The sequence below is a fragment of the Euprymna scolopes genome, chromosome 24 (assembly GCF_053919585.1).
Source record: "Euprymna scolopes isolate OS-2025 chromosome 24, ASM5391958v1, whole genome shotgun sequence".
NCBI classification, from domain to species: Eukaryota; Metazoa; Mollusca; class Cephalopoda; order Sepiida; family Sepiolidae; genus Euprymna; species Euprymna scolopes.
This window is the reverse complement of record NC_136505.1, coordinates 62,164,205-62,189,802: the sequence shown is the minus strand read 5'-3', so window position 1 is coordinate 62,189,802 and position 25,598 is coordinate 62,164,205. Positions and strand designations below refer to the sequence as shown.

The window sequence follows — 25,598 nt, the reverse complement described above, 5'->3', positions numbered from 1 at the left end:
AAGATATTTCTGTGGAATGAACTAGATTTGAACTTGGAACACCCAGGTTATCAGTCTGTGGTGTTAATCAATTCGCCTCCCCCACTCTCTTGTTGCTGTTTGTTTAGCAGCATAGAACTCACAAAGAGCATGCTTCAGGATTGTGGTCAGCATGAAGTCTTCTTCATTAATCTACAGCTATTCGTGAAGTTGGAAGGTTTGATGCAAAAACAACCTTGCTCTTTTGATTCCTTTGATTTGTGATTTTCTGTCTATGGGTTTGCTTGCCACACATGGAGATATCTAATGATCTGGTCCCTGTTTATTTTGTGGCGAGTTTAGTTCTGTGTAGTTCTAGATCCACTCTCCCAGGCTTTACCTTCCCTCTTTGAGAAAGGGTTGGTTTATTGCTAATTGCCTGAGGCGCCCTTGTCGAGGAATGCTGACGGGGTTGCCCGAGCATATTTTGCAGGTCAGTGCCCGACTTTGGGGGCGCTCACTTTTGAATCCCACTTTCCGACTCTGGTGTCTAAGTTCTTGCAGTGGGAGAGAACTAATGCTAACTCCTCCTGGATTTTCATCAGAGAACTAACATACCATCTTGCCACCGCTTGTATCATGATGAGCAAGGGTTTCACTTCAGTGCTATGTAGTTACCGTTTATGGATCCCACAAATCTTGAATCTCCAGATTTTCTGGTCCACATGAAATTCTCCTTGCTGGTTGTAGCTGTTCATTATAATTGAAAGATTGTAGGGATTGTTAGGGATGGGACAATAGATAGTAATCTGGAATATTGGAACTGTTTGGGAGAATTGGAATCTGAAAAATTTGAGCCAAAAATAATTTTCTATTGCTCATATTCAGGTTATCTTGTGGATATGACACCTTCACATTTTAGCGGAATTAAAAAAAATTTTTTTGTAACACAGATAAAAGCAGAATTATACTTTTTTTTTTTAAATTCTGAAAAAGCTTTTTTTCTGCCATATTGCAGTGTTCGTTTTACCATTTTATTTCTTTCAGTTTCTTCCTCCCAGGCTTTATCTTTCTAGAGTTTTTTTTTTCTCTCTCAATTGGCATGATTTGACAGTGGGAGGTGAAAGGCTTTCGTTCATCAAAGAACGATTCCTCCTGCTCAATACTCAGTCTTTCTCTTGCTAACAGCCATGATTTTTCTTGTTTTAGTTTGAAGGACCAAACATTGATCCAACACAAAAAATGGAAATTGACAAATTTAAAAATAAAGTTGAAACATCAGTCAATACAGTATTAAAAGAATTTTTTTTTTTTTTTTATTATCTGCCCTCAAAAGGTAGAATGACCCAGAAATTAAATTTCACAAGCGAGATAGGAATGGAACTAGAGGTTCAGAAGTTCATCTCGATTTGAAAATTTGTGTCATTGTTTAAAATCCGTAATAGGGATGTGAATGGCTAATCAGTTAAATTAAAATTTACAAATCCAAATAAGATTTAAATTCAATGTAAATATTTTTTTTTACTTGTGTAGAAAAAACATTACATAAATTTGCCAAGTTCAGTAAAAATGACTAGTAAAGAGATGCAATACGTTTTAATGCTTGCTTTTCTTGTCAGTTTTTTAAAATTTGATTTGAGATGTATTGTCTGTCTTATTTTCATTCCATGATGTGATAATGGTTTTCAATTAACCCGTCCATTCTCTTTACTTTTTGTTGAATGCATCAAAGGTGAGGCTTAGGGTTGGTGTTGGATTTTCCTTTTTTAATCATGAAATTTTATTTGAAGTCATTTTAATTTATCTTTTAAATTATATTCAGAATGATATAATATAAACAAAATTTAGTGCTTTGCTAGTTTTAAAGAATTTTTAAAACTTGTAAAAAAACATCTTCATTCAAAAGGTAGAAATTAATATGGAAATCACAAATATTTTAATGAAATTGTGAATTATTTCAATACAGCTTATTTTTGCTGAAAACTTCAACATTTTAATGCTGTTAGGTTCACAAATTTTAGTTTTTTATGGCCTTTTGTTAGAACCATCATATTTCTAGAGTTTTTATTTATGTGTCTATGTTTTTAGTTTTTTTTTTTTTTTTTTTTGTTAATTTAAATTATTTATGTTGACCTTTTTGTTTAGTCCTTCACCATTGGCAGCTCTTATAAGAGGTGTGTCCCTCCCCACAAATATTCTGTTGAAGATATTCTAACAGTCATCTCTGAATGTTTATACTGCACACTTATGTGAAACTATGAAGGTAGCTCTTAATATATCAAAGGCTTTTGACAAGTTCTGGCATGAAAGTCTTCTCAGGAAAATCAATTTGTATAAATTTGCATAATATTAATGAATGAATGTTTGATTTCAGCTAAAACAAAGCTCTGTAGTTTTTGATAGTCATATATCCAAACAGCAAATAAACATGTTCTCTAGCAGTGAATACGTGAGCGTTTATTATTTCTGATCTTCATAAACGACATCCTTGATGCAATCGCGTCTGAGATGGGTGCATTTACTAATGACATCACTCTAGTTTTGGTATGAGGACAAATCTAATGCTTGCACAAGCACGGCAATAGATGAATCCTTGGGGAATACTGGTCAGCTTGTAGGAGAATGGAGACTAATGCTACTAAGATAAAACTCCTTGAATAACTATAAGAAACCTTTCAAACCACCGACTGACATGGCTAATAGCAGTCTTCCTAAAAGTCAAATGTTTAAACTTGGCCCGACGTTCTCAGGCAACATGAATTGAAGTACATGGAAGATGCTGCAAAGTCCTTCTACTGGACTAGAAAACTTCTCAAACCAGCCAGTATTTTATGTTTATAAAGCCACAACTCACCTGTGCATGGAGTATTGTTACCTCAGATAGGCCGATACATCAATTACTAGCCTCTTAGATTGCATTTCAAATTCCAACCTAAAAGATCCTGCATTGCATGCAAGACTCCAGTTCTTGTCTCATTGCCGCAGTGTTGTAACTGTGTTTTTTAACTGTATTGTTATTGAATGTGCTCCGATGAACTGTTGACACTTGTATCCTTGCAACACAAATATCTCTGACCGATCAGATTAGCAATGAAATCATACCCCTTCACTGTAGAGGTCCTGAGATGTCGTAAGATTTTCTACTTTAACAACTTTTTCTTCTGACTGCTTACTTTCAGAATTCTCTCCCTGCTCTGTTTAACCAACAGATATGAATAAAAATTTAAATGTGATGTGCAGAAAAATTTTTACTGCCAAACTTCTCAAAATTATGCACAGAAATAGTCAATATATTAAAGTTATGCTTATTCAAAAACTTTAAATTAAACTGTTTTGAAACCATGTTAAGGTGCAAATATTTTATTAAAATATAAAAATCATTCGATTTTTTAAAAATATTTTTATGATTGAAATGTATCTTAATTTCGAACAGGAAAGTATCCATCAGAAAATATATCAGCTTCTTTATCTTCACAATGATGCGTGCTGGTGTTGTTTCCATGCAGGATTGTTAAGAATTCTTCGCTGTGAGCTTTGATCGTCTGAATGTTGAGGGAATTGCCGACAGCTCTAAGCACCATTTTTAAAAATTAAAAACTAAAAAAACAAAAACAGAGCTAGTATTTGTATGATTTTGTTTAAATTTTTGATAAAGTTTTTAATTTTATTAATGGCGCTTCTAAGAACTTTTGCCAATTCTCTATTCATTTAGCAATAAAATACTTGTTTAAAAAAAAATCAAATCTTTAAGAAAATAGCTTTTTTTTTTTTACACAGGCATCACCACATTATCAAGGCCAAGAGGCCACTTGACGATAAGGGTTAAAGAGTGTACAGTAGAAATTGGACAATATAGTAATCATTAGTAATGGAAATTCGGTAAATTTGTTAACTTATATGGAACGGCTCATCAAGAACTTATTTACATTAGACTTGAAGACAACCATATTGTAGTCAGCCGGAAAGCAGGAAAACGGAAGACAATTCCACAGGCGTGCAGTTCTAAGAAAGAAGCTTTGTTCATGGAATCTACGTTTAGGTTTAGGCACAGATAAAGAGTGGGGGGAATTATTGATAGTGTTTTCAGCTAGACGAGTGTTTCCTGTGAAAGTTTGGCGAGGGGGGACCATAGATTGAAGCTCAGTTGAACACCTTCCATGAAAATAACGATACATCAGAGAAAAACTCGCAACATCTCTTCTGTGAGATAGAGGTTGCAAGGAAGAGAAAAGGACATCTCCTACGAGGCTACAAAGCCTATTTTGAACTCTATCAAGGCAGGACAAATCCTTTCTAACAGCTCCTGCCCAGATGTGGCAACAGTATTCCATCCTTGGACGTACCTGGCTCTAATATAGATAGAGAATAGCATCAGCAGCGAGATATCTGCTGGATCGATAGAAAGATCCTACCATTTTTCCAGCGGCCTTGGCAACAGATTTGATATACGTGTTCCATTTAAGATCAGGAGTAAAGGTCAAGCCCAGAAGCTTGTCAAAACTCGAGGCCTCCTGAAGACGAGAGCCATTCATTTCAATTGATGCCAGATGTGGATCAGAATGTTGATGATGTAAAGAGAGAAGCTTGGTTTTAGATGCATTAAAAGTAACCAGCCACTCCTTTCCCCATTGTACTACGTGCTCAAGATCAGAGGAGAGAGAATTGGAGAGAACTTGGTCGTTTGCTGTCTTAGATGTGCTACCATAAATGGTACTTATTTACTGTAGTTTAAAAAAAAAAAAAAAATCAATGAGTTCAGCTCAGATTTTATTTTCCGTTTTTTTATTATTGAAAAAAAAAAAAAATAATTTTAGAGCATGAATGTTAATCTCAAATGGAGTTACTGAATCTAAGGATGTTTATCCTGCCCCCCCTCCCACATCAACAGAGATTAGAGCATTCCTGTAATGATCTGGTCCCTGTTGATTTTTGGGTGAGTTTAATTCTGTGCAGTTTTAGGAGGTCCACCCTCCGAGGCTTTACCATCTCTCTTTGAAGAAGGGTTGGTTTATTGCTAATCGCCTGAGGCGCCTTTATCAAGGAATGCTGATGGGGTTTCCCGAGCACGTTTTGCAGGTCAGGGCCCCACTGACTTTTGAATCCCACTTTCTGACCCAGGTGTCTAAGTTCTTGCTGTGGGAGAGAACTAAATAACTAAGATGGAGCCCTCTTCACTCAAGCAAAAGAGGGTGCCTAAAAACTTTGGACCCCATTGTCCTTATTACTGTAAGCCAGGGTTGGACATTTTGTTTTTGTGGTGTCTGATGGCAGTTGAAAGAAGTGATCTAATAAGGATAGATGTCTTTTGTTGCTTATAACTCTGCTCCGTGGTTCCATTTTGTATGCATTTTAAATAGATCGAAATTTAAAATTTCTTTAATAATGTAGTTTACAGATTGAAAAATGGGTTTTGTAATTTTTGGAAAAAAAAAAAAAATTCCATTAAAATAAAGCCAAATGTGTACATACTAAATCCTGTGTTTCTGAATAATTTAAAAATACATTCCACACTGTATCTCCTATTATTACTACTACTGCTATTATTATTACTACTGCTATTATTAGTTATTGTTACTGTTATTATTATTACTACTTTTATTACTATTATTATTACTATTATTACTACTGTTATTATTATTCATCTTTCCTTAAATTGTTTCATATTTTCACTCTAATTACAAATAAATTAAAAAAAATTAAAATTTTCTGTCATTATTTTTACTTTATTATTGGATGATGAAGATAACATTTAGTTTTTTTAAAATGCATTGTTTACTTCAAACATTTTCTTTTACTCATTTCGGAACTGGATTAAAATATTTTTCTAACCTTTTTAAAAGGTAAATAAAATATTAATTAGTTTGATAAATAATAAAAAAAATACTTTCTCTCTCTACATCCGAACCTAACTTAAAGTTGAGATGGCGTTCATAAAAAAAAATAGATAAGGAAGAGTATATAAGAGCTGTCTAATAATCGAGTTTCATTGATCTGATCATTCTTTATTTTACCATTTTGAATCGAATGCATAATTTACAGGTTAATTATCATTAAGAATAGCCAAACGAGCCTAAGAGGTTCTTTCTGCACCACCTTCATGATGGTGCATGTTTCTTTCTCAAGAGTAGATTGCTCATGTATGAGAGGTTCATTGAAAAGGCAATCAACAAATCTTCTTGGCTTAGTGCAGCAGTTTTAATGATTCATTATATTCATTTTAATTTTTTTTTTTTTTAATTTTTTTTTTTTCTTCCTTTGAAGATTGTAATGCTGGGTATGGGGCAGCCAAACCAGCTGCCAACATTGCCCCGTTTTTTATTGAAACCAACCGAGAGCTCTTTTTAGTATCCTCGCTGTTCCCTTAAGTGCAATTGTCTGAATCTCTTTTGCACTTGGTTCACCAGGAATATTAGTTAGGTAGGACCAGGTTCTTCTTCATAAGTCCTGTGGCACCTATGATAACTGGTATGATCGATATCCCCTTTAGGTTCCAGTTTCTTTTCATATCATACATGAGACCTTGGTATTTGGTCTGTTTCTCTCTTTCAGCTCTGTTAAGACCGCCATCATTAGGAACACTCACTTTAATTAAGGTTGCAACTCTCTCTGACTTATTCCATATATATTTAATGGTATGTGTGTGTGTATACAGTATAATCCCATTGACACATCAGTTCTCATTAGTAGTGTTTGGACGATTAATCGGAATTGGAAAAATCAAAGATTTGGGGGAATTGGAAAAATTGATACCTATTTTCCAATGCCAAAACGATTCTTTTAATTGTCGTCTTTTATTTGATTTTGTTTAAAATAAAATCTTCCATTGCTGATAATAATGATAAAATAATAAACATTTATTGATTTTATAATATCAGTAAAGTTAAAATCGATAGATCACTCTCCATAAGTGTGTTTTGACGTTTATGAAAATATCTGCATATTTAACATTTTTTTTTTTTTTTTTTTTTACGAAGATCGGAGAAAATAACAATCTTATAGTTAGAGATTTATAATAAATCGGTAATTGTATTGAAATAAGAAAAAAAAATATTGGAATCGTCCCGTCACTACTCATTAGGTCACCGAAGTTAAGCAACATTGAGACTGGTTAGTACCAGACAGATAGGTGACCATTTGGGAATACCAGGTGCTTTATGTAGGACGTCAACATCTCCCTGCAAGAACTGCAAAAACTGAACGTTATCTTTCCTAACTGGGATGTACATGCAACTGGGGACCGTTTGTGAATGTGATATTCCTGTAAAACTTCCTCCTTCGGGGGAAGCTAGTTCTCACCAGCTGAGGTGAATGCTGCTGCTGCTTTAATTGTATGTGTTGAACGGCTAAATGAAGTGAAAATTTTCATTATAATGTAATATTTTGATTTCCTCTTTAAGGTCTTTTGAAAGTTTCCTCATATCATTGAGAAGGAACAGTTATTAAGACTTATCCTAGAATTTTGATACAAATAGAAAAAAAAAAAAAAAAAAAATGTCGACCAATTACTCCTATCTCGTGTAGAGAAGTAAATCTATGGGTCTGACATCACAAGCTGCAGGTAGTTTGCATCTTTTCTGATCAGCCTTTAACATTGGCTAAACATGCTATAGCCACTGTCTGTGCATTATTTTTAATACAATGTAAACAAACTTTTTACTACTTGACCCCCCCCCCCTCCCGAGTTATTCTCCCCATTAAGGAATGTCGCAACAAAAAAAATAAATTAATAGAAATAAAAAATCCAATTCTGCATTTTTAAAATGCAAATGAAATGCATTTATTCATGATTCCTCCAAAACAATGCACTTCATTATATTTCCAAAGTCTTTTTGCATGCACGTGTACTCTTTTTTAAATCTGTCATTGCCACCTCTCGCTGGCTAGCGCCAGCGCTTTCTCGCCCTCGACTCGTATATTTGTCTTCCCTGGCACACAACTTGCTTCCCTCCTCGACCACGTAGTGTACTTTTCTCTCCTTTTTTTGTGACGCAAGCTGGGTCACACTTGCTAATTTGCATATGTGCTTTAACGGCTGCTGCTAATATTTTTGCTAGCCAGCTATCCTTCAGCTCCTGATTTTCTTGCACACACCCTGTTACAACTATGTTTACATTTCAATTAAGAGGAAAAGGTAGTTTGCTTGAAGCATTGCTGGTAAATAAATGTGGAAGAGTATAAGGAGGCTACAGCAATGCAGATAATTGGGTGTTAAAATGATATGACGTATGGGCAAATGAGTCTTGTAGAGCTTGTTTTTATATCTTCATATATCCATTTATTTTTCCAAATCAATTACAAACACAGAACAGTAAAATAGGCTTACTGTTTGAGACAACCGGGATGATAGATGTCTTTGATATTTTGAGAATATAATCTCATTTTCAGAAAAAAAGACCAAAAGATATGTCGTTAAAAAGAAATGAAAAATATTGTAAAAACGGAACCGGAAATCGGTAGTTAGTTGAGCTGTCAATCAGAAATAGGACTTGATATAAATTAGTTCGGTATTCCAATCCTTGTGTTATTTCTGCATACTGATGCATGTTAATATGATCAGGAAATTGACAGAATTCAAAACGCAAGCAGTCCCAGGAAAGAAGTTATCAAAATATAAAATCTTCCAGCATCTTGAGAACCAAGATGAAAGGGTAGGATTTTGCTCCTAGTTGAGTGGTTTGGAGGTGTTTTTGCTTAGATGTACAAGTGCATTCTGTAGCAGTACTTGTAAAATAAACACAAGGATACAACACTACAGTGATGCGACAGGGGCTTGAACTTGATAGACAGTGTCTAACATATTAGGTTAGAAACTCTTTTGAATCCTGTCCAAGTGGAAGAGGCTAGTAATTGGTGTACCACCCCAAACGTGGGAATAATACTTAGTGACTGAATGGTAGTTTCATAGAGACATAGAATACTGGCAGATGTGAGATTTATAGCCTAGTAGAGGGAGTTTACCTTCTTTGCAACAGACTTGTAAACGTCTGAATATATTCATATTTTGAATGTTGGTATCAATGGAAATATGCCATGACTAGTTACAAACTTGTGATTAGAAACGTTCCTTCTAGTTATTGAAGAGAATAATTTTTCCTTAATAGCATTCAATGTGACCAACCAATTTTGGTTGCCTTCTACTACAGACTTGAGATCATTTTCTTAGAATTTAGCCAGTACCTTACACAAAGAGGAATTCGATTTTTCACTTCTGACAAGATCAGAGCATGGTGTTATCAGTAGAGCTGTGACAACAGCATATTCTTTTCATTGCTTAGACTCTTGAGTATACCTCTGTTAATATCTTATGTTTTTATATAGACTGATGTGGTTCTCAGTTGATTAACTGCAGATATATACTCGAGAGTTAAAAAAAAAATGAAAAGAATATGCTGTCGTCACATCTCTAGTTATCAGCAAATATACCCATGTTGGATACAATTGCATTGGGGAGGTAATTTATGAAGATCAGGAATAATAAAGGCCAAAGTATTCACACCTGAATTGTGTTCTTTTAACTAAGAAAGATCTTATTATATTAAGTATTTGTCCAATAGTATCATCAATTTTCCTAAGATATTTGTGTTGGACTTTATGAAAAGTGTTGTAAATATCTAGTTTTGCCAACCTAGCTTCTGCAGTGTGTGATATCTATGTTCAGAGATGACTGTTAGGATATTTGCAGCAGAATTGAATAGTATAAATTCATACTGTTAGAAGTTCAGCATTTTTAAAGTGATGAACAATTGTAGAAATCTTTAAATTTCTAATGAAAGAACAGAAAGAAACTTATTAAATACAGGTCCGTTCTTTCGGCAGAGTTCTTAAAAACTGATACCACGGAGGCAATTATCCAGCCAGTAGGTAAGCAAAGATTCTGCAAGGCATTTTTTTTACAGTTTAGAGAGGATGGGCACAAGTTCAACAGGGCATGTCTAACTATAGCAGGAATAAGGTTTAATCAACAGGATTTTGAGGTATTCAGTTTTGGTGATAATCTTGGCACTGAAAGAATGGTCAAATGATTGTGCAGTTTCTGTTTGCAGTGAAAAAATAGGGAATGGTTTGCAGAGTTTTGAACAAGAAGTTCAGCCTTATTCATTGCTATACAAGTGACATCATGATGACAGGTTAATGGTGAACTGTCGATTGTTGGCCATACTACAATAAATTTTTCAGAAATTACGAGTACCTAATTTGTGACACTATGAAATTTCTAGTTCTTTCAATATACCTACTCAAAGCTGCAGCTATTATATTCAATTGTTTTTTTTTGTTGGGAATTTCAAATAAAGATGTTATTTAGGTTAAAAAAGAGGAGAGAAATTAAAATTAGTTGAACTGTCTGAAATATAGAAACAATAAATTATTTCTTACTTGCAACGTTCAGGTCAAACAAAGCAAAGAAAGAAAACAAAAAAGTGCTTTTCTTTTCTTTTTCAAGGAAAATATCGCACGTCTTTTCAAGGAAAATATCACGTCTTTTCAAAGAAAATATCACACGTCTTTTCAAGGAAAATATCACACGTCTTTTCAAGAAAAAATATCACACGTCTTTTCAAGGAAAATATCACACGTCTTTTCAAGGAAAATATCACACGTCTTTTCAAGAAAAAATATCACACGTCTTTTCAAGGAAAATATCGCACGTCTTTTCAAGGAAAATATCACACGTCTTTTCAAGGAAAATATCACACGTCTTTTCAAGGAAAATATCACACGTCTTTTCAAGGAAAATATCACACGTCTTTTCAAGAAAAAATATCACACGTCTTTTCAAGGAAAATATCACACGTCTTTTCAAGAGGTGGAAATTCCATTGCTAGAATCTTATTTGCAAAGCAATATGGGGCTAATCCTCCGTCCCTGCATGTTGCCATCATTCGTTGGTCGCTAAGATTAGCTTATAAAGTGTTCTCATAGTGGCTGCTGCTCGATATAAGTTAGCTATCCAAGGTAGCTGAGCAGTGGCTTGGTTCTCATCAGTTTTGGCAAATAGCAAACAGAATCCTGAACAGAATCATGTGCTCTATCCCAACTATCATCAATGGACCTGAGGTAATCTTGTCAGCATCAGACAAAGCCAGACTTTTTGCCGAGAACTTTGCAGCTAATACTACTCTTTACGATCGAGGCCGCCAACCCCCAGTATTTCCTTGTGTATCTGAAAACACGCTATGTGACATACAAATATCTGTTCATGATGTGGCCAAGCTAATCAAAAACTCTGATTCCAGTAAAGTAACTGGCCCTGACAGCATTCCAATTATAGTGCTCAAAAAGCTTTAACCAGAACTAGCACCCATACTTACAAAGTTATTTAAGCATTGTCTTAAGGAGAAAGGCTTCCCAACACCCTGGAAAATTTCATCAGTATGCCCTGTATTTAAGAATTCAGGTGATCGTTTATCTCCCTCTCCATACAGGCCAATAAGTCTCCTGTGTGTCATGAGTAAGTTGTTGGAATCTGTTAAATAGAGAAGTAGTCAACCATCTCAGCAAAAAAAAAAACCTTCTTAGTGACATGCAGTATGGTTTCTGTTCTGCTAGATCTACAGCAGACGTGCTTACAGTTATATCCCATAGGATTGTCAAAACTCTTGACAGAGGCTTCTTTTCTAAGGCAATTGCTCTTGACATATCAAAGGCCTTTGATAAAGGTCTACTTCACAAGATCTCCAGCTCTGGTATAGCTGGAAATGTCTTATCAATTATTAAATCATTTCTCTGATAGGTTCATAAGAGTAGTGGTTGATGAGAGGAAATCAGTATTAATGCTTCAGTCCCTCAGGGGTCCATCCTGGGCCCAACTCTCTTGCTGATCTACATTAATGATCTTCCAACTTACATCATTTGTAGACATTTATGCTGTTGACACTACCATCTATGGTAGCACATCAAAGACTAAACGACCAAGTTCTCTCTGATTCTATCTCCTCTGATCTTGAGCATGTGGTACAATGGGGAAGGAGGTGGCTGGTTACTTTTAATGCATCTAAAACCAAGCTTCTATCTTTACATCATCAACGCTCTGATGCTCCTCTAGCATCAATTGAAATGAATGGCTCTCGTCTTGGGGGGGGGCCTTCATGTTTAACAAGCTTCTGGGCTTGACCTTTAATCCCGATCTGAAATGGAACACATACCAAATCCATTGCCAAGGTCGCTAGAAAAATTGAGGAATCCTTCTACCACACGAGTAGATATCTCACTTCTGATGCAATTCTCTACCTATATAAAAGCCAGGTACGGCCAATGATGGAGAATGGTTACCACATCTGGGCAGGAGCTGTTAGAAGCAGCTTATCCTGCCTTGACAGTTCAAAATAGACTTCGTAGCTTAGTAGGGGATGCCTGTTTCTCTTCTCTGCAACCTCTTTCCCACAGAAGAGACGTTGCAAGCCTGTCTCTGTATTATCATTATTTTCATGGCAACTGCTCACTCGAGCTTCAATCTATGGTCCCCCCCCTTGCCAAACTTTCAAGAAAAACGCTCGTCTAGCCTAAACCACTATCAATAATTTCCCGCATTCTTTATCTGTGCCTAAACCTAAATTTAGATTCCATGAACAAAGTTTCTTTCTTAGAATGGCACGCCTGTGGAACTCTCTTCTGTTTGCCTGCTTTCCAGCTGACTGCAATCTGATTGTCTTCAAGTCCAATGTAAACAAGTTCTTGATCAACCGTCCTAAGTAATCCAATTTACAAAATTTCCACTACTTATGTTTACTACGCTCTAATCACATTGACTAATGTATACCCAGTAACCCTTATCCTCGAGTGACTTCAAGGCCTTGATAAGTGGTGATTCCTGTGTAATAAATAAATAAATAAATAAATAAATAAAATAGTTCTTTGATGTCACAAATGACTGCTTAGATTTTATTTTTTAATTTTAAAACATTTTTAATTGCATTCTGATGTTTTATCAACCCATTTGTGAGACAATCCTTCAGAATAGATATTACAAATTATCATTATAATTATAAAGTAATAGTATTACTTTCTCTAATTCTAATTGTTACATTTCTTCGTTTAATGATATTGAATAATTTATTGTCTTTTTGTGTCTCTTTTCAGGAGAAACCCAAGATTTCTGCTATTGATAAACTGCAAGACAGGTCACGCGAAAGTTTCAAGGTAATGTCTTTTGTATTTTTCTTTTTGTTCCATTTAATCACTGTTTTTATCATTGAAAAATTAGAAACTTAATCACTTTGAAAACATTATATAAGTTTAATTTGAAAATTTACAAAACCCTATGTTATATAATTTTTTTTTCCTAAATGATTAAAGTTTTTTCTTTTCTTTTTCCTGAAACTTAGGTTATAAAAATAACTTATTCATAGAATTTTTTTTTGTATTAACCTAAAAAACGGCCCCGTCTGAAGAGAGAAATGTATACATCTAGTAAAAATTTATAACACTATTTGGTTTTCTAAATTTTCAAATTAAACTTTTAATGTTTTCAAAGATGTGATCAAGTTTCTCTATTTATAATTCACACAAACCACATCGATCAGACTTTACACCAACCGAACATGTTTCTCTCTCCACGAGGGGCTGACCCCTCGGGTTAATACCACCAGCAAAAATGCAGAGAAAAAAAAACCCACCAAGTATTTTATGAATAATTCTTTTTTTTTTTCAATGAAAGTTTAAGAATAATGACCAAACAAAAATATTTTAATCATTTAATAAAAAACATTACATAACATGTTCTAAGTTTTCAAATTAAATTATCTCAGATTAATTTGTCATATTAATCTTTTGGGATAAATCTTTGATATTCGGTTTAATGTCTGTTTTACATGTTGGCATGTGCTGGACAGCTTTTAGAAATTCACTTTCAAATTAACCTATCTTTGTTTAATAGTTGTACTCCCTTTTTTATTTCTCTTCTGTAATAGGTAAGTCTAACCTAGATAGGCTACTTAATCAAAGCAAGACAAGGATAAGCAGAATAAGTGTCACCTAAAGAAAACAACACTACAGCTTTATTTTAATTTTTATTGAAAAAAATCAATTCAGGTAACTTGATTATGTAGTAAAACTGACATCTATTTAATGTAGCCGCCTTCAGCCTTGATACTGGTCCGGAACTGGGAGCATGTCTTTTCCACAAGCACCATTGGGAGCTCAGCAGATGGTGGCAATCCAGATGACTTTGGTGTTGTGGGAGGTCATGTTGGTAATGTTCTCGACGTATGACCAAACAAAGTAGTCCAGTGGGTTCAGGTCAGGGGAGGAGTGGGACCAGTGAGAGAAGTATACAAAGTTGTAGCATTCCTTCTGAAGCCAAGCCTGGGTCTCTTTGGACTTGTGGGCCAGTACCAAATCCTGCTGCTACACCCAGTGTCTGCCAACAGCCACCTGATTGCACCAGGGGATCACCACACTCTTCAGCACTTCGGTGTTGACTTTCAAGCCGACTTCAAAGATGTGAGGTGGCATGATGTGGCCCTCACTTCAAACAACCCTAAAAACCACAACCGTGGCTTTGTTTTTATCACACTAGGCACATCCCTGTTATTCGTGGCAAACCAGCGATGTAATTTGGGGGTGTTGGCAATGGTCCTGTAGTCATAACTTGGATCAGTAGAGCATGAGTTGTACAGTGGCACATCTCCGATCTTACTCGTTGAACATTGTCACTTCCAGACATGATAGAAGGCTCCTATTGCTCTTGGGATTTATACACAACAAGCCAATGGTCTACAACAAAGAAAGAAAACCGGTTTACATCGAACGGAAATGGAATCATGTCATTTTTTTAAGGGCTATACATGCCTAACACACTAAGAGCTGCACTTCAATGCATCTACTGCTATAAATTTCTCAATCATATTTAAATCAATTGTACAAAATATGAGAATACTCACAAGAAATACCATAGCGAAGCAGCTGAACAATGTGCCTGCCTCTAAATAAAACTATCTTGAAATACTCCTTTCCAGCTCATTTAGAAGAAATTTTCCAGAAATGATCAAGTTACTATATATTTGAAAAGTTCGTATGAAAAATGTGATAAATCTAATAAAGACATAAGAAAAAGGTGACTATGCTGTATCTCCACTTTGACCAAAATTTTAATTTAATTGAAAACGAATTAAAAATTATATCATTGTTAAAGGTAAATTTGAGGGCATGGTCGAGTGATGAAGCATAACGCTTTTAGTAGTGATAGTTTTGTAATTTTCAAAATGGCGTTTACTTGCATTTTTGCAATCAAACTTTTCATAAATACGAGATTGTATGGTAAAATATAATTTGTAGGGTTGATGTTACATATAATAAACAATTATAATCTTAGTTGGGATTTCAATAGGATGATGAGTAGGACTGTGACAACAGAATATTCTTTTCATTGTTTTGACTCTCGAGTATATATCTGACACAGTAAGACACAGTCAATCAACCAAGAATTACATCACTCTATATAAAAGCATATAAGATATCAACGGATACACACTCGAGAGTCAAAACAATGAAAAGAATATGCTGTTGTCCTAGCCCTGGTTATGAGATCTTTCAGAGTTCATCTTTGATGCATTAGACAAATATCTTTCAGGACATCATGTGTGATACTGTGAAATGTCTCCATGAGAAACATGACCCTGGTCAAATGGAGAAAATGATTTACTATAAAAGTAAAAAATGTTATCTGCCTATAGGGGCCATTGAGGTCTTTTGCCATCTTGAGACAAGAGGACGCCTCGCAGTTAGTCAGTTTCTGTGGTCAGCTGGTAGTAACTGGATGGGAGAGTGAGTCAATTTCCACTTACCATTCTGGAACAAAGATCTGTTGTTTTATAATTTTTCAAGAGAAGTTAAGAGATTGGGTAGGAAAAGTAGTTTCTCAGGAGTTTTGTATGGTTTGTGGAGATGAGGACCTGAGAGAATTAGTAAATGAGAGAGCAGATCAAGCATAGCTTTAGCAGAAGGGACGAGCTGATCCACTAACCAACAAAGATACCTTGACAGGAGCATCCTCCTATGCGGAGCGCAAAACCCACCCACCCATGCACACGCACGCACACACACACACACACACACACACACACACACACACACACACACACACACACACACACACACACACACTGTGCATAACTGATTTATACACGATGCATCAGAGTTTTTTTTTTCTTGTGAGTTTCACAGTTGGTGGTCAATTTCCGGGTGGACATCTGAGTGACTGAAAGGATGAATCAATTTTTATTGATCTGGAGGGGGGTGGGGTAGTGACTAAGACAAAAGACCTGAGATAAGTTATATTTTAATGTGAGAATTGTTTCAGAGTTTAACGGCAGTTTTTGTGGCTCAAAATGAACAGATCGAACCGAACAAAATAATTTGGAATATTGCATTCCTCTGCTTGTTCTACAAGTACTTTAATTGTGAATGCTCTGACAAACTAAAAGCACTTGTACTTCCTCAATGTAAATACCCTTGACAAACCCGATAAGCAGCTAAATCTCACCCATTCACAGAGATCCTTAGGTGTAAGAAAGCCTTCTACTCCAATAGTTTCTTTCTCAGATCTGCTAGACTTTGGAACTCCCTTCCTGGATTCTGCTTTCTCAACTGTACTGATATGTAGAAGTTCAAGTGTAATGTGAACAGACATCTTGCTACTCATATCCAAATCATAATATCCCTGCAACTTATATCCCCAATAGTAGCCCCCCTACTTAAAAGTGGCACTGTGCTTTGTTTGGGGTGAAAATTGGGGAAAAAAAAAAAAAAAATTACATCAGAATTTATCTTCTGAGCCTCTGTTACTTTTATTTACAAAGCCTGGAATACAGGAAATCACTTTTTTAAATAAATGCCATGATTAATTAATCTATATCTATATATATATATATATATATATAAAAGGCAAAATGTGTGATCATTTTATATATGTCTCGAAAAGGCTTTTTTTGCAGACGCTCCCGGAGGATTACTATCGCTTAGAACTGTTTATATACTCCCTAGATAATAATATCTAGGATTTGGGAACGCTGGTCGCCTCGATTTATTTACGTCGATTTTTACAAAATTATTGCTATTTCAGCCCGTCTTATGTTCATTCAGCTTTTTCCTATAAAAAGCGAAACTAATTCAAAGCTAAGGCACTGTTCCCGGCAATCGCACCAGGAAACGTCCAGAAGCAATCAGCTTTGATCAATGTGGGGCCAAACTCCTTATATCAGACAATTGCTATTCAATCTGGACAATGGGAAGCTGGTTTCCCCCTCCCCAACATCTTGGGGAAAAAGCCAGTCAAAGTTGGGTAAACAAACCCAAACGCTGCCCCGCAGCAAAAGTTAACTCCGTGACTTCTTTTGACTTCATTAATGAGGTCAAATAGAAGCAGTAGAATTAACTTTTATTGCGGACACGTGTCAATTTTGGTTTTAATACTTAAATAAATAAATTCAAACATGTTTTCGTTAGTATTTCGCGGTGGCCCAATGGTTAACATCGCATGTTTTTTTTTTCACACTTTAATTTCCAACTTTGCCTCAAGGGTTTGAGTTCGATCCTCATACTTACCTACCAAAACTTTTTTTTTATTTTAACCCCCCACCCCCCCGCCGGAGTTTTGATTTACCCAAAACCACACACACCTCCAAACACCCGGGCACCCCCGCTAGTATATAATAAAACTGAATGTACATGTATTTTGGATGGCTTTAATCATATATGCAAATGTAATTTTTATTAGCAAAGAAGCTTATCTGATAATCAAAACTAAAAATTTTCGCTTTAAATGTAGGCACAAAGAAACATTCCTTTATTAAAACTAAATGAAAAGGATTTTTTATTTTTGCCCCCCCCCCCCGACAAAAGAAGGATGGACCTGTGAATTCGCGTTTGTCCATTCGTTTGTCCGCACATTTCTCAATAACTACGTCTTAGAAGTTTTTAAAATTTTGCACAAACATTAAACATGATATGAGTAAAAAAGTAACAGAATGGATTTTCTGGGAAAACTCCGGTTGCCCCCCCCCCCCCTAGGAGTGGCTTTTGGGTTAAAATGGCTAAAATGGACACTTTGTGCTTATTAAAAACAATTGATGCCTTGGATTTTTATAAAACTTTCTGAAAATTTGTAACTGATTTCTATATAATTTTGTTTGTCTATACTTTATGATAACTCTTGGGTGTTCCGCAGGGGCTCTTTTAGGGCTAATAAAAACACTCCATTTTTGGAACTATTGTAGCATATTTGTCCAAAATTTTCTGTGTATGTCTATTTAGCAGTTTTGCATGATATGGAACTCAAATTTAAATATGTTAAGGCCTTGGGGACTTTTGGGGCTAAATGGTGGTGGTGGGGGGCAAATGATGGACTTAGTCATTTTTTTTACATAGTGCAGAACTCAAGGCCTAAAACTGCATCGTTTGTTCATTTTCATCAGGATTTGACGTCTCCTGGGGACTTTTGGGGATAAATAGAGGGGGGGGGACAAATGCTGAACTTAGTGATACACAAATATCTAGAAATAAAATGTTTAAGGCTCTTAAAATTCATATTAGAATTGTTTGCAAGGACTCGTGGTGCAATGAGTGGTGGTGAGTACATGGAAAAATTAAATTGTGAAAGTGACTTTCTTCTGAGGTTCAATCCTCAGTGTGGGCGGCTGAAAATACAATTGCAAATTACTTATAACCTCTATCTAGTTATGGCTGATGGAATATAAGCAAGCTACCCCCCATGAATTAAATTAATTCTGTGCAGATTCCTGAGTTTGACAAAATACACCTGCAGAAGGTCAGAGGTTACATAAATCAAAACGTTGCAAAAATGACACTTAAGATGAGAACGGTAATTCGAAGAATCCAAATAATGCAAAGAACCAATCCTCATCTCAAAAGTTCAGAAATAGGTTTAATGTAATATTTTCACTATATTGTTTAAATTTCATATTTTCCATTTAACTTTCAAAATGGCTTCATAATTGTCATAGCAATATTTAATAGCGTAAACAATTTTAGATAACACTATAACAACATACAATTATATTTCTTTTTATCAGCATATCAACCCTATTTGGAGGTTATTTAATGCTGTATTTTTATTTTAGTAAATCAGTATATACTAAAAGTTCAAACATAAATTCATGGTGCCTATTTTAACAAGTTTCTATTAGAATTATTCACATGTTTGTGCTCGTTAATATTCAAATAATGTAAGAACAGTGTTTTAATTGGATAATTATTTTTGATCATCCAATGAAAAATGGTGAATATCAGTGTATGCTATGGATAGAATATGTAATTGATGAAATTTATTGGAATTATGTAAAAAAACACAAAAAATTTATGTAAATAACTACTTAGTCAGAATCAAATATCAGTCTTGCATGCATTACTATTTAATATACAAATGAGCCATCACTTAATACAGATACTCGATGATAAACGTGGAGATTAATAGATGAGCAATGCTAGACATGGAAAGAGGCAGAATTTGATTATTTAAGAAGACAACACAACAAGAATTTAATTGAACTTGAAAATAACCGTTTTAGGCCTAACTTTGGAAAAACAACAGATATTTCTTTATATATTGGATATATGGAATGTTTATTTACAACACTTGATATTTTCAAATGATTATCTAAGTAAAACTAATTCCATAAATTTGGCCAAAAATAAAGTAAGCTTGTGTTAGTAGCTATATATAAGAAAAGGGTTGTAGAAATTTACATATAAAAGACATACTGGCTGAACACATGTCCAATTTCACCTTGAATTGCTGCATCTTTGGTGCATTTGCAAGTCAATTTCAAGATCCAGAGTTGCTGCCCAGTTTCAAGTTGAATGTCGCTTTATCCCAGGCCCCCAAAATCAAGAGATGAGACCATTCCCGTAATGATCTGGTTCCTGTTGATTTTATGGCGGTTGTAAAAGTTCTGTGCAGTTCTAGGAGGTCCACCCTAGGTTTTCCTTCTCTCTTTGAGAAGGAGTTAGTTTATTGCTAATCGCCTGAGGCGCCCTCATCAAGAAATGCCGATGGAGCTGCCTAGGCAGTTTTTGCAGGTCAGAATGCCTCTCCTCTGGGGTACTGACTTCTCAATTCCACTTTCCGACCCTGGTGTCAGTTTTGGCATTGGGAGAGAACTAAATACTCACTTAATATAATCTGATAGGAAGTCATGTGCCAACATGATTTTAACGATTTTGACATTGTTGCATATTGACATTGTTGCATATTGACATTGTTGCATGTTGACATTGTTGCATGTTGACATTGTTGCATGTTGACATTGTTGCATGTTGACATTGTTGCATGTTGATTATTTCAAAATGGTTCTTGTTCAATAGTTGAAGCTTCAGTATCCAAAATATATATGCTATTGTACGTGTCAAAAGTATATTGAGGTAGAAAACATTTAAAAAAGTATTGTATAAGACCAACGAGGAAGTCTTTAACCCTGCATTAGTCCGATGGGATGTTTTGTCAGACCCAATTTTGCGTAAGTGATCATAATTCCTAGTTAGCAACTTATTTCTTTTCCTCCCTGCCAGTACACTCTTGACTCAGTGAGGGTATAGCACACACAGTATGGTGTAGTTGTATCTCAGTTTTCCTTGGAGGTAGACGTCACTTTGTACTTCTGGGGTGTCCAGTTACCCCAGCTGACTAACGTAGGTATGATTTTATGATTTATAAATTTGTAGATATATGCACATATTATACATCATCAGGCTACTCTATAATATTTAACATGGAATTTTGATATTTTCTTTATCATAAGTCTTGATGGGATTATTTTATTTACAATTTATTACTCTTTCAGTCTTGTAATTACGAGTTTATTTAATGTAATATCTTAATTTTTCCCTAGTTTTATAATTTATTATATTGTATTATTTTATCTTAATATTAACAAGCTACGGCCCTGTCAGTGGGGCATTAGAATACGCCGACTGCCCCCCCCCTGCAGAGGGTAAAAGTCCCTCAACGGGAGTCCTGGATATGACCTTCAACTATATCCAGTGGTGAGGCCCCAGCTTGTAGGCTTTGGGGAGTGTGGAGCAACCCTTTAATTACCATTGCTCCCAGGTCCACTCTGACCCAGAGTGGTAGTACCTGTTAGGGTCCCAACTATGGGTTAAATAGAAACCGATGTGAAAACAACAAATATATTCTATTAAAAATATTTTTCTTCAAACTCTTTGGATTCGGCATTAAATAACCCGAAAAGGGTTGATATGCCGTAAAACAAAAACAACCAACCAACCAACAAACTACAAGTGATTCAAACGATTCTAAAGGGACTGTAGATATATCCTAAGCTAGTAGGATAACTATATTTTATAAAATAACACTATAAACATTTGTGTAATGGGAAGTATAAACACACGATGGGACTAACCCTGTTTGGAACACCCAGGTGACGAAAGAAAAATTAATCTTTATTTTCATTAGCTTTTCATGTGCACCTCCAAGTAATGTTTTCCAACTGATGGAATAAAGCAAATTTCCATCAGCTGCAACAAATGGATTTGGAAGCCATTTTGAAACTGGGGTGGGAGCAACATGCAACAATATCTAAATGGTTAAAATCATGTTAGTACACTAGTTTCCATCAGATCTAAGTTAAGCAATATTGAGTCTGCGCATACATAGATGGGTGACCATTTGAAAATACTAGGTACTTGTAAACTAACGCTCCACTAGCATGTGGACTTGATCTCATCCCAGCTGTGCTATTAAAAAAGTGCTCAGCCGGAGTAGCTCCAGACCTCTTCAAACTCTACAAAAAATGCCTTAATGAATCATGCTTTCCGGGCTGTTGGAAAACTGCTTCTGTGGTACCAGTATTCAAGAGTTCTGGCGAAAGAACTGACCCAGCAAATTATTGCCCCATTAGCCTCCTCCCACTTTTCACCAAAATATTTGAGACCATAATTAACCATGCTCTAGTCCGTCACCTTACAGATGCTAAACTTCTGATAGACAAACAATATAGATTTAGACAAGCCCATTCCACAGCAGACATCCTCACTGTAATCTCTGAATGTATATACCATTCACTGGACAAAGTGGGGGAGGGTAGAGCGGTAGCTCTAGATATATCTAAGGCTTTTGACAGGGTATGGCATGAGGGTCTCCTCAGGAAAATTAGATCATACGGTATCACTGGTAGAATATTTAACATAATTAAATTCTTCTTAGATAAGAGAAAAATCCAGGTTGTCCTCGACGGTCGTACATCTAAACAGTGTGATATAAATGCGGGAGTGCCTCAGGGGTCTATCCTTGGACCTCTATTGTTCCTAATATTTATTTATAACCTCCCCGACAAAACTGCCTCTGAGATGGGTATATATGCTGATGACACCACGCTCTATAACAGTCATGACAGGAAAACAAATGAACACATATCTAAAGAAATGGCAAAAACACTAGAGGATGACCTCCAATCTGTAGTGGAATGGGGACAAAAATGGATGGTCACATTCAATTTTGCCAAGACTAAACTGGTTTCCTTCAATAATTACAAGAAACCTTCTCTGCCACCAATAGCAATGGCCAGTGACTCCCTGTCTGCAAGTACATCTTTCAAACTGCTTGGCCTAACGGTCACAGGAAACATGAGTTGGAACAATTATATTGAAGACATTGCCAGGGCCGCTGCGAAAAAGGTAGGCTCTCTCTACCGTGCTAGAAAACTAATGACATCTGAAAGTATTCTGTACCTCTATAAGGCCACCATTCGCCTATGTATGGAGTATTGCTGTCACATTTGGGTTGGTGCATCTGCTGCTAGTCTCTCGTTCCTAGACAAGGTTCAAAAGAGAGTCACCAATCTGATAGGCCCTGAACTGGCATCTAAGCTTCAGCCTCTGTACCATCGACAAACGTTGCATCCTTCTGCCTGTTCTACAAGTATTTTAATGATGAATGCTCTGACGAACTCCAGACATTTGCGCCCCCACGGCGTAGACACCCTCAACAAACCCGACAGGCAACTACCCCCACACAGTAGAGATCCCTAGATGTAAAAGATCTTTCTACTCCAGTAGTTTCTTCCCCAGAACCGCTAGACTCTGGAATTCCATTCCAGGTCCCTGCTTCCCCAACTGTACTGACATGCAGAAGTTCAAGTGTAGCGTGAACCGACATCTTGCTGCCCAAATCCCAACATAGTGCCCCAGTAGTTGCTGCCCCTGATAGTAGCCCCTACACCAAAGTGGCAATGTGCCTTGTTTGGGGTGAAAATGTAATAATAAAAAAAAAAATAGTTTGAGAATTTCCTTTCCTGTAATATGGTTCATACCATCCGTTCTGCTTTACATGAGAAGTAGAGGTAAACACTAGATTTTTAAGTACCGTTTTCAGGCTTGAACAGGCACCTTGCAACAGTGTGGTGGGTGGAATCCTTTTAAATGTTGCATACAGTTGGCTCTTTTCCACATGATTGGGGATATAGGTACTACATGTAACCCATCTTCCTCCTGAAAATTTGTAAATTTCACCATTTACAAGAATATTTTAAGGCTTTATGAAGTTTCAATCTATTGACTTAGGATTCTATTACTAAAATAAACTTATTTTACTAACCTGCAAAAAGTTTTTCAGCAATTATTTTTAACAGAAAAGTTGCTTCTGCGAGTGAACCTGGGGTCACTCCCAAATTAGGGACCTTTTAAAGATTAATCAATTTCATATTTTTTTTTTTTTTACATAGGCATCACCACATTATCAAGGCCAAGAGGCCACTCAAGGATAAGGGTTAAAGAGTGTACAGTAGAAATTGGACATTATAGTAATCATTAGTAATGAAAATGTGGTAAATTTGATAACTTATATGGAACGGCTCATCAAGAACTTATTTACGTTAGACTTGAAGACAACCATATTGTAGTCAGCCGGAAAGCAGGAAAACGGAAGACAATTCCACAGGCGTGCAGTTCTAAGAAAAAAGCTTTGTTCATGGAATCTACGTTTAGGTTTAGGCACAGATAAAGAGTGGGGGGAATTATTGATAGTGTTTACAGCTAGATGAGTGTTTCTTGTGAAAGTTTGGCGAGGGGGGACCATAGATTGAAGCTCATTCGAACACTTTCCATGAAAATAACGATACATCAGAGACAAACTCGCAACATCTCTTCTGTGAGATAAAGGTTGCAAGGAAGAGAAAAGGACATCTCCTACGAGGCTACGAAGTCTATTTTGAACTCTATCAAGGCAGGCCAAGTCCTTTCTAGCAGCTCCTGCCCAGATGTGGCAACAGTATTCCATCCTTGGACGTACCTGGCTCTTATATAGATAGAGAATAGCATCTGTCTGTCTGTCTCTCTCTCTCTCACGGAATGGTCAGTACTGACCAACTGTGGCACTCTTCATGAATTGTCACCATTGACTGTGGTTCTACACCATTCTGAGCAACTCGGCCATGCTAATGTCCATGATGTCCTTCACATTGTCTGACATTCTTTTATTTGGTCTTCCATGCCCTCTTTTGCCAGGAGTTGTACCAAAGAGCAGATCTTTTGTTGGACCATCTATTCTGGCCACATGTCCCAAAAATCGCAATTTCTGTCATTGATGTTGTCTAGTCTTCGGCATGGTCAAATCTTCTCCACAATTGATTCATTTGTATGTTTGTCCATCCCGCTTACGCGAAGAAGTCTACAGTAGCATTACAATTCTAAAGCAGCAATTTTCCTCTTGTCAACTTTCTTCAAGACTAAACATTCTGCTCCATATGTTGCTATTGAGAATACCAAAGCCTGCAGGAATCGTTTCTTCGTGTGTTGTGAAAAGGGTCTATCTTTGCAGATATTGGTTAGTGCAATCATTGCTGCCTTTGCCATTGCAATACATCATTTTACTACATGAGTATTTTTTGGTTATGTATTCAAATGCTTAAGTCTAAAGTTCTAAGATGTAATTTCAAAGTAATTATAAGTTTAGTTTTTGACAAAACTAAAAGAATCTTGTATCTGGCAAATTGATCTTATTTTTTTCAAAATGACAGCCGTTTCATCATTTCTGTTGTACAATCAATACAAGGGCAGAACTTTTACAGATTTTGAATTTTATAAACGTGGATCTTGAGAAATGCACAAAAGGTGGCTTTTGCATATTAAAAAGGAAAGACTATCTTGTGATACACATGCTTAAAAGTAATTTTCCTTAAGTAAATCAGTATAATTATTTTGGTATGTACAAGTAAATAAGTGTATATTTTATTGATTTAATGTTTCATTTCATTTAGTAAGTTTAAACTTTTATGTTGTGCCCCCTTTTCAATGTCAAAATGGTATGGTCTAGATTTTACTAAGCTGCACACATCTGCCCCCCCCCCCCATCAGCTAGGAAATAGTTTTTTCTTACAATTTTCTGAAATCTTCAATAAATCAAGAATTCATTGACTAGTCGTTGGTGTGGGGTAGGCCATCATTAGTGATAATTTGTGAACCAGTCTTGATTAGTACAAATCAGTTGATCAATTATCTACCAGTCACTCCTTTCAACAGCAGATTATTTAAGTTAATCGATGGGGGGGGTGAGAACTGGTGGTGTATTGCTTAACTATCACTTGTCTCTGTTTGCTAGCGTAGTTGTAGATAGTTTTTTAGTGGTCGCTTACTTATCTCTTATTTGTTGAATTGTACTTATATTTACTAGT

The 25,598-nt window shown here is 35.9% G+C and overlaps 1 protein-coding gene across 6 annotated transcripts in view; it reads left to right on the top strand.

Annotated features, from left to right (window-relative positions):
• Nucleotides 1–25,598, top strand: part of LOC145246744 (F-box/LRR-repeat protein 2-like) — a 423,804-nt gene that overhangs the window by 290,260 nt on the left and 107,946 nt on the right. For all 6 annotated transcript variants that reach the window (XM_080108504.1, XM_080108506.1, XM_080108508.1 and 3 more), the window contains one exon: nucleotides 13,036–13,095. In XM_080108504.1, coding sequence (XP_079964630.1) covers nucleotides 13,036–13,095 — 60 coding nt within the window. The remainder of the gene's footprint in view (nucleotides 1–13,035; nucleotides 13,096–25,598) is intronic.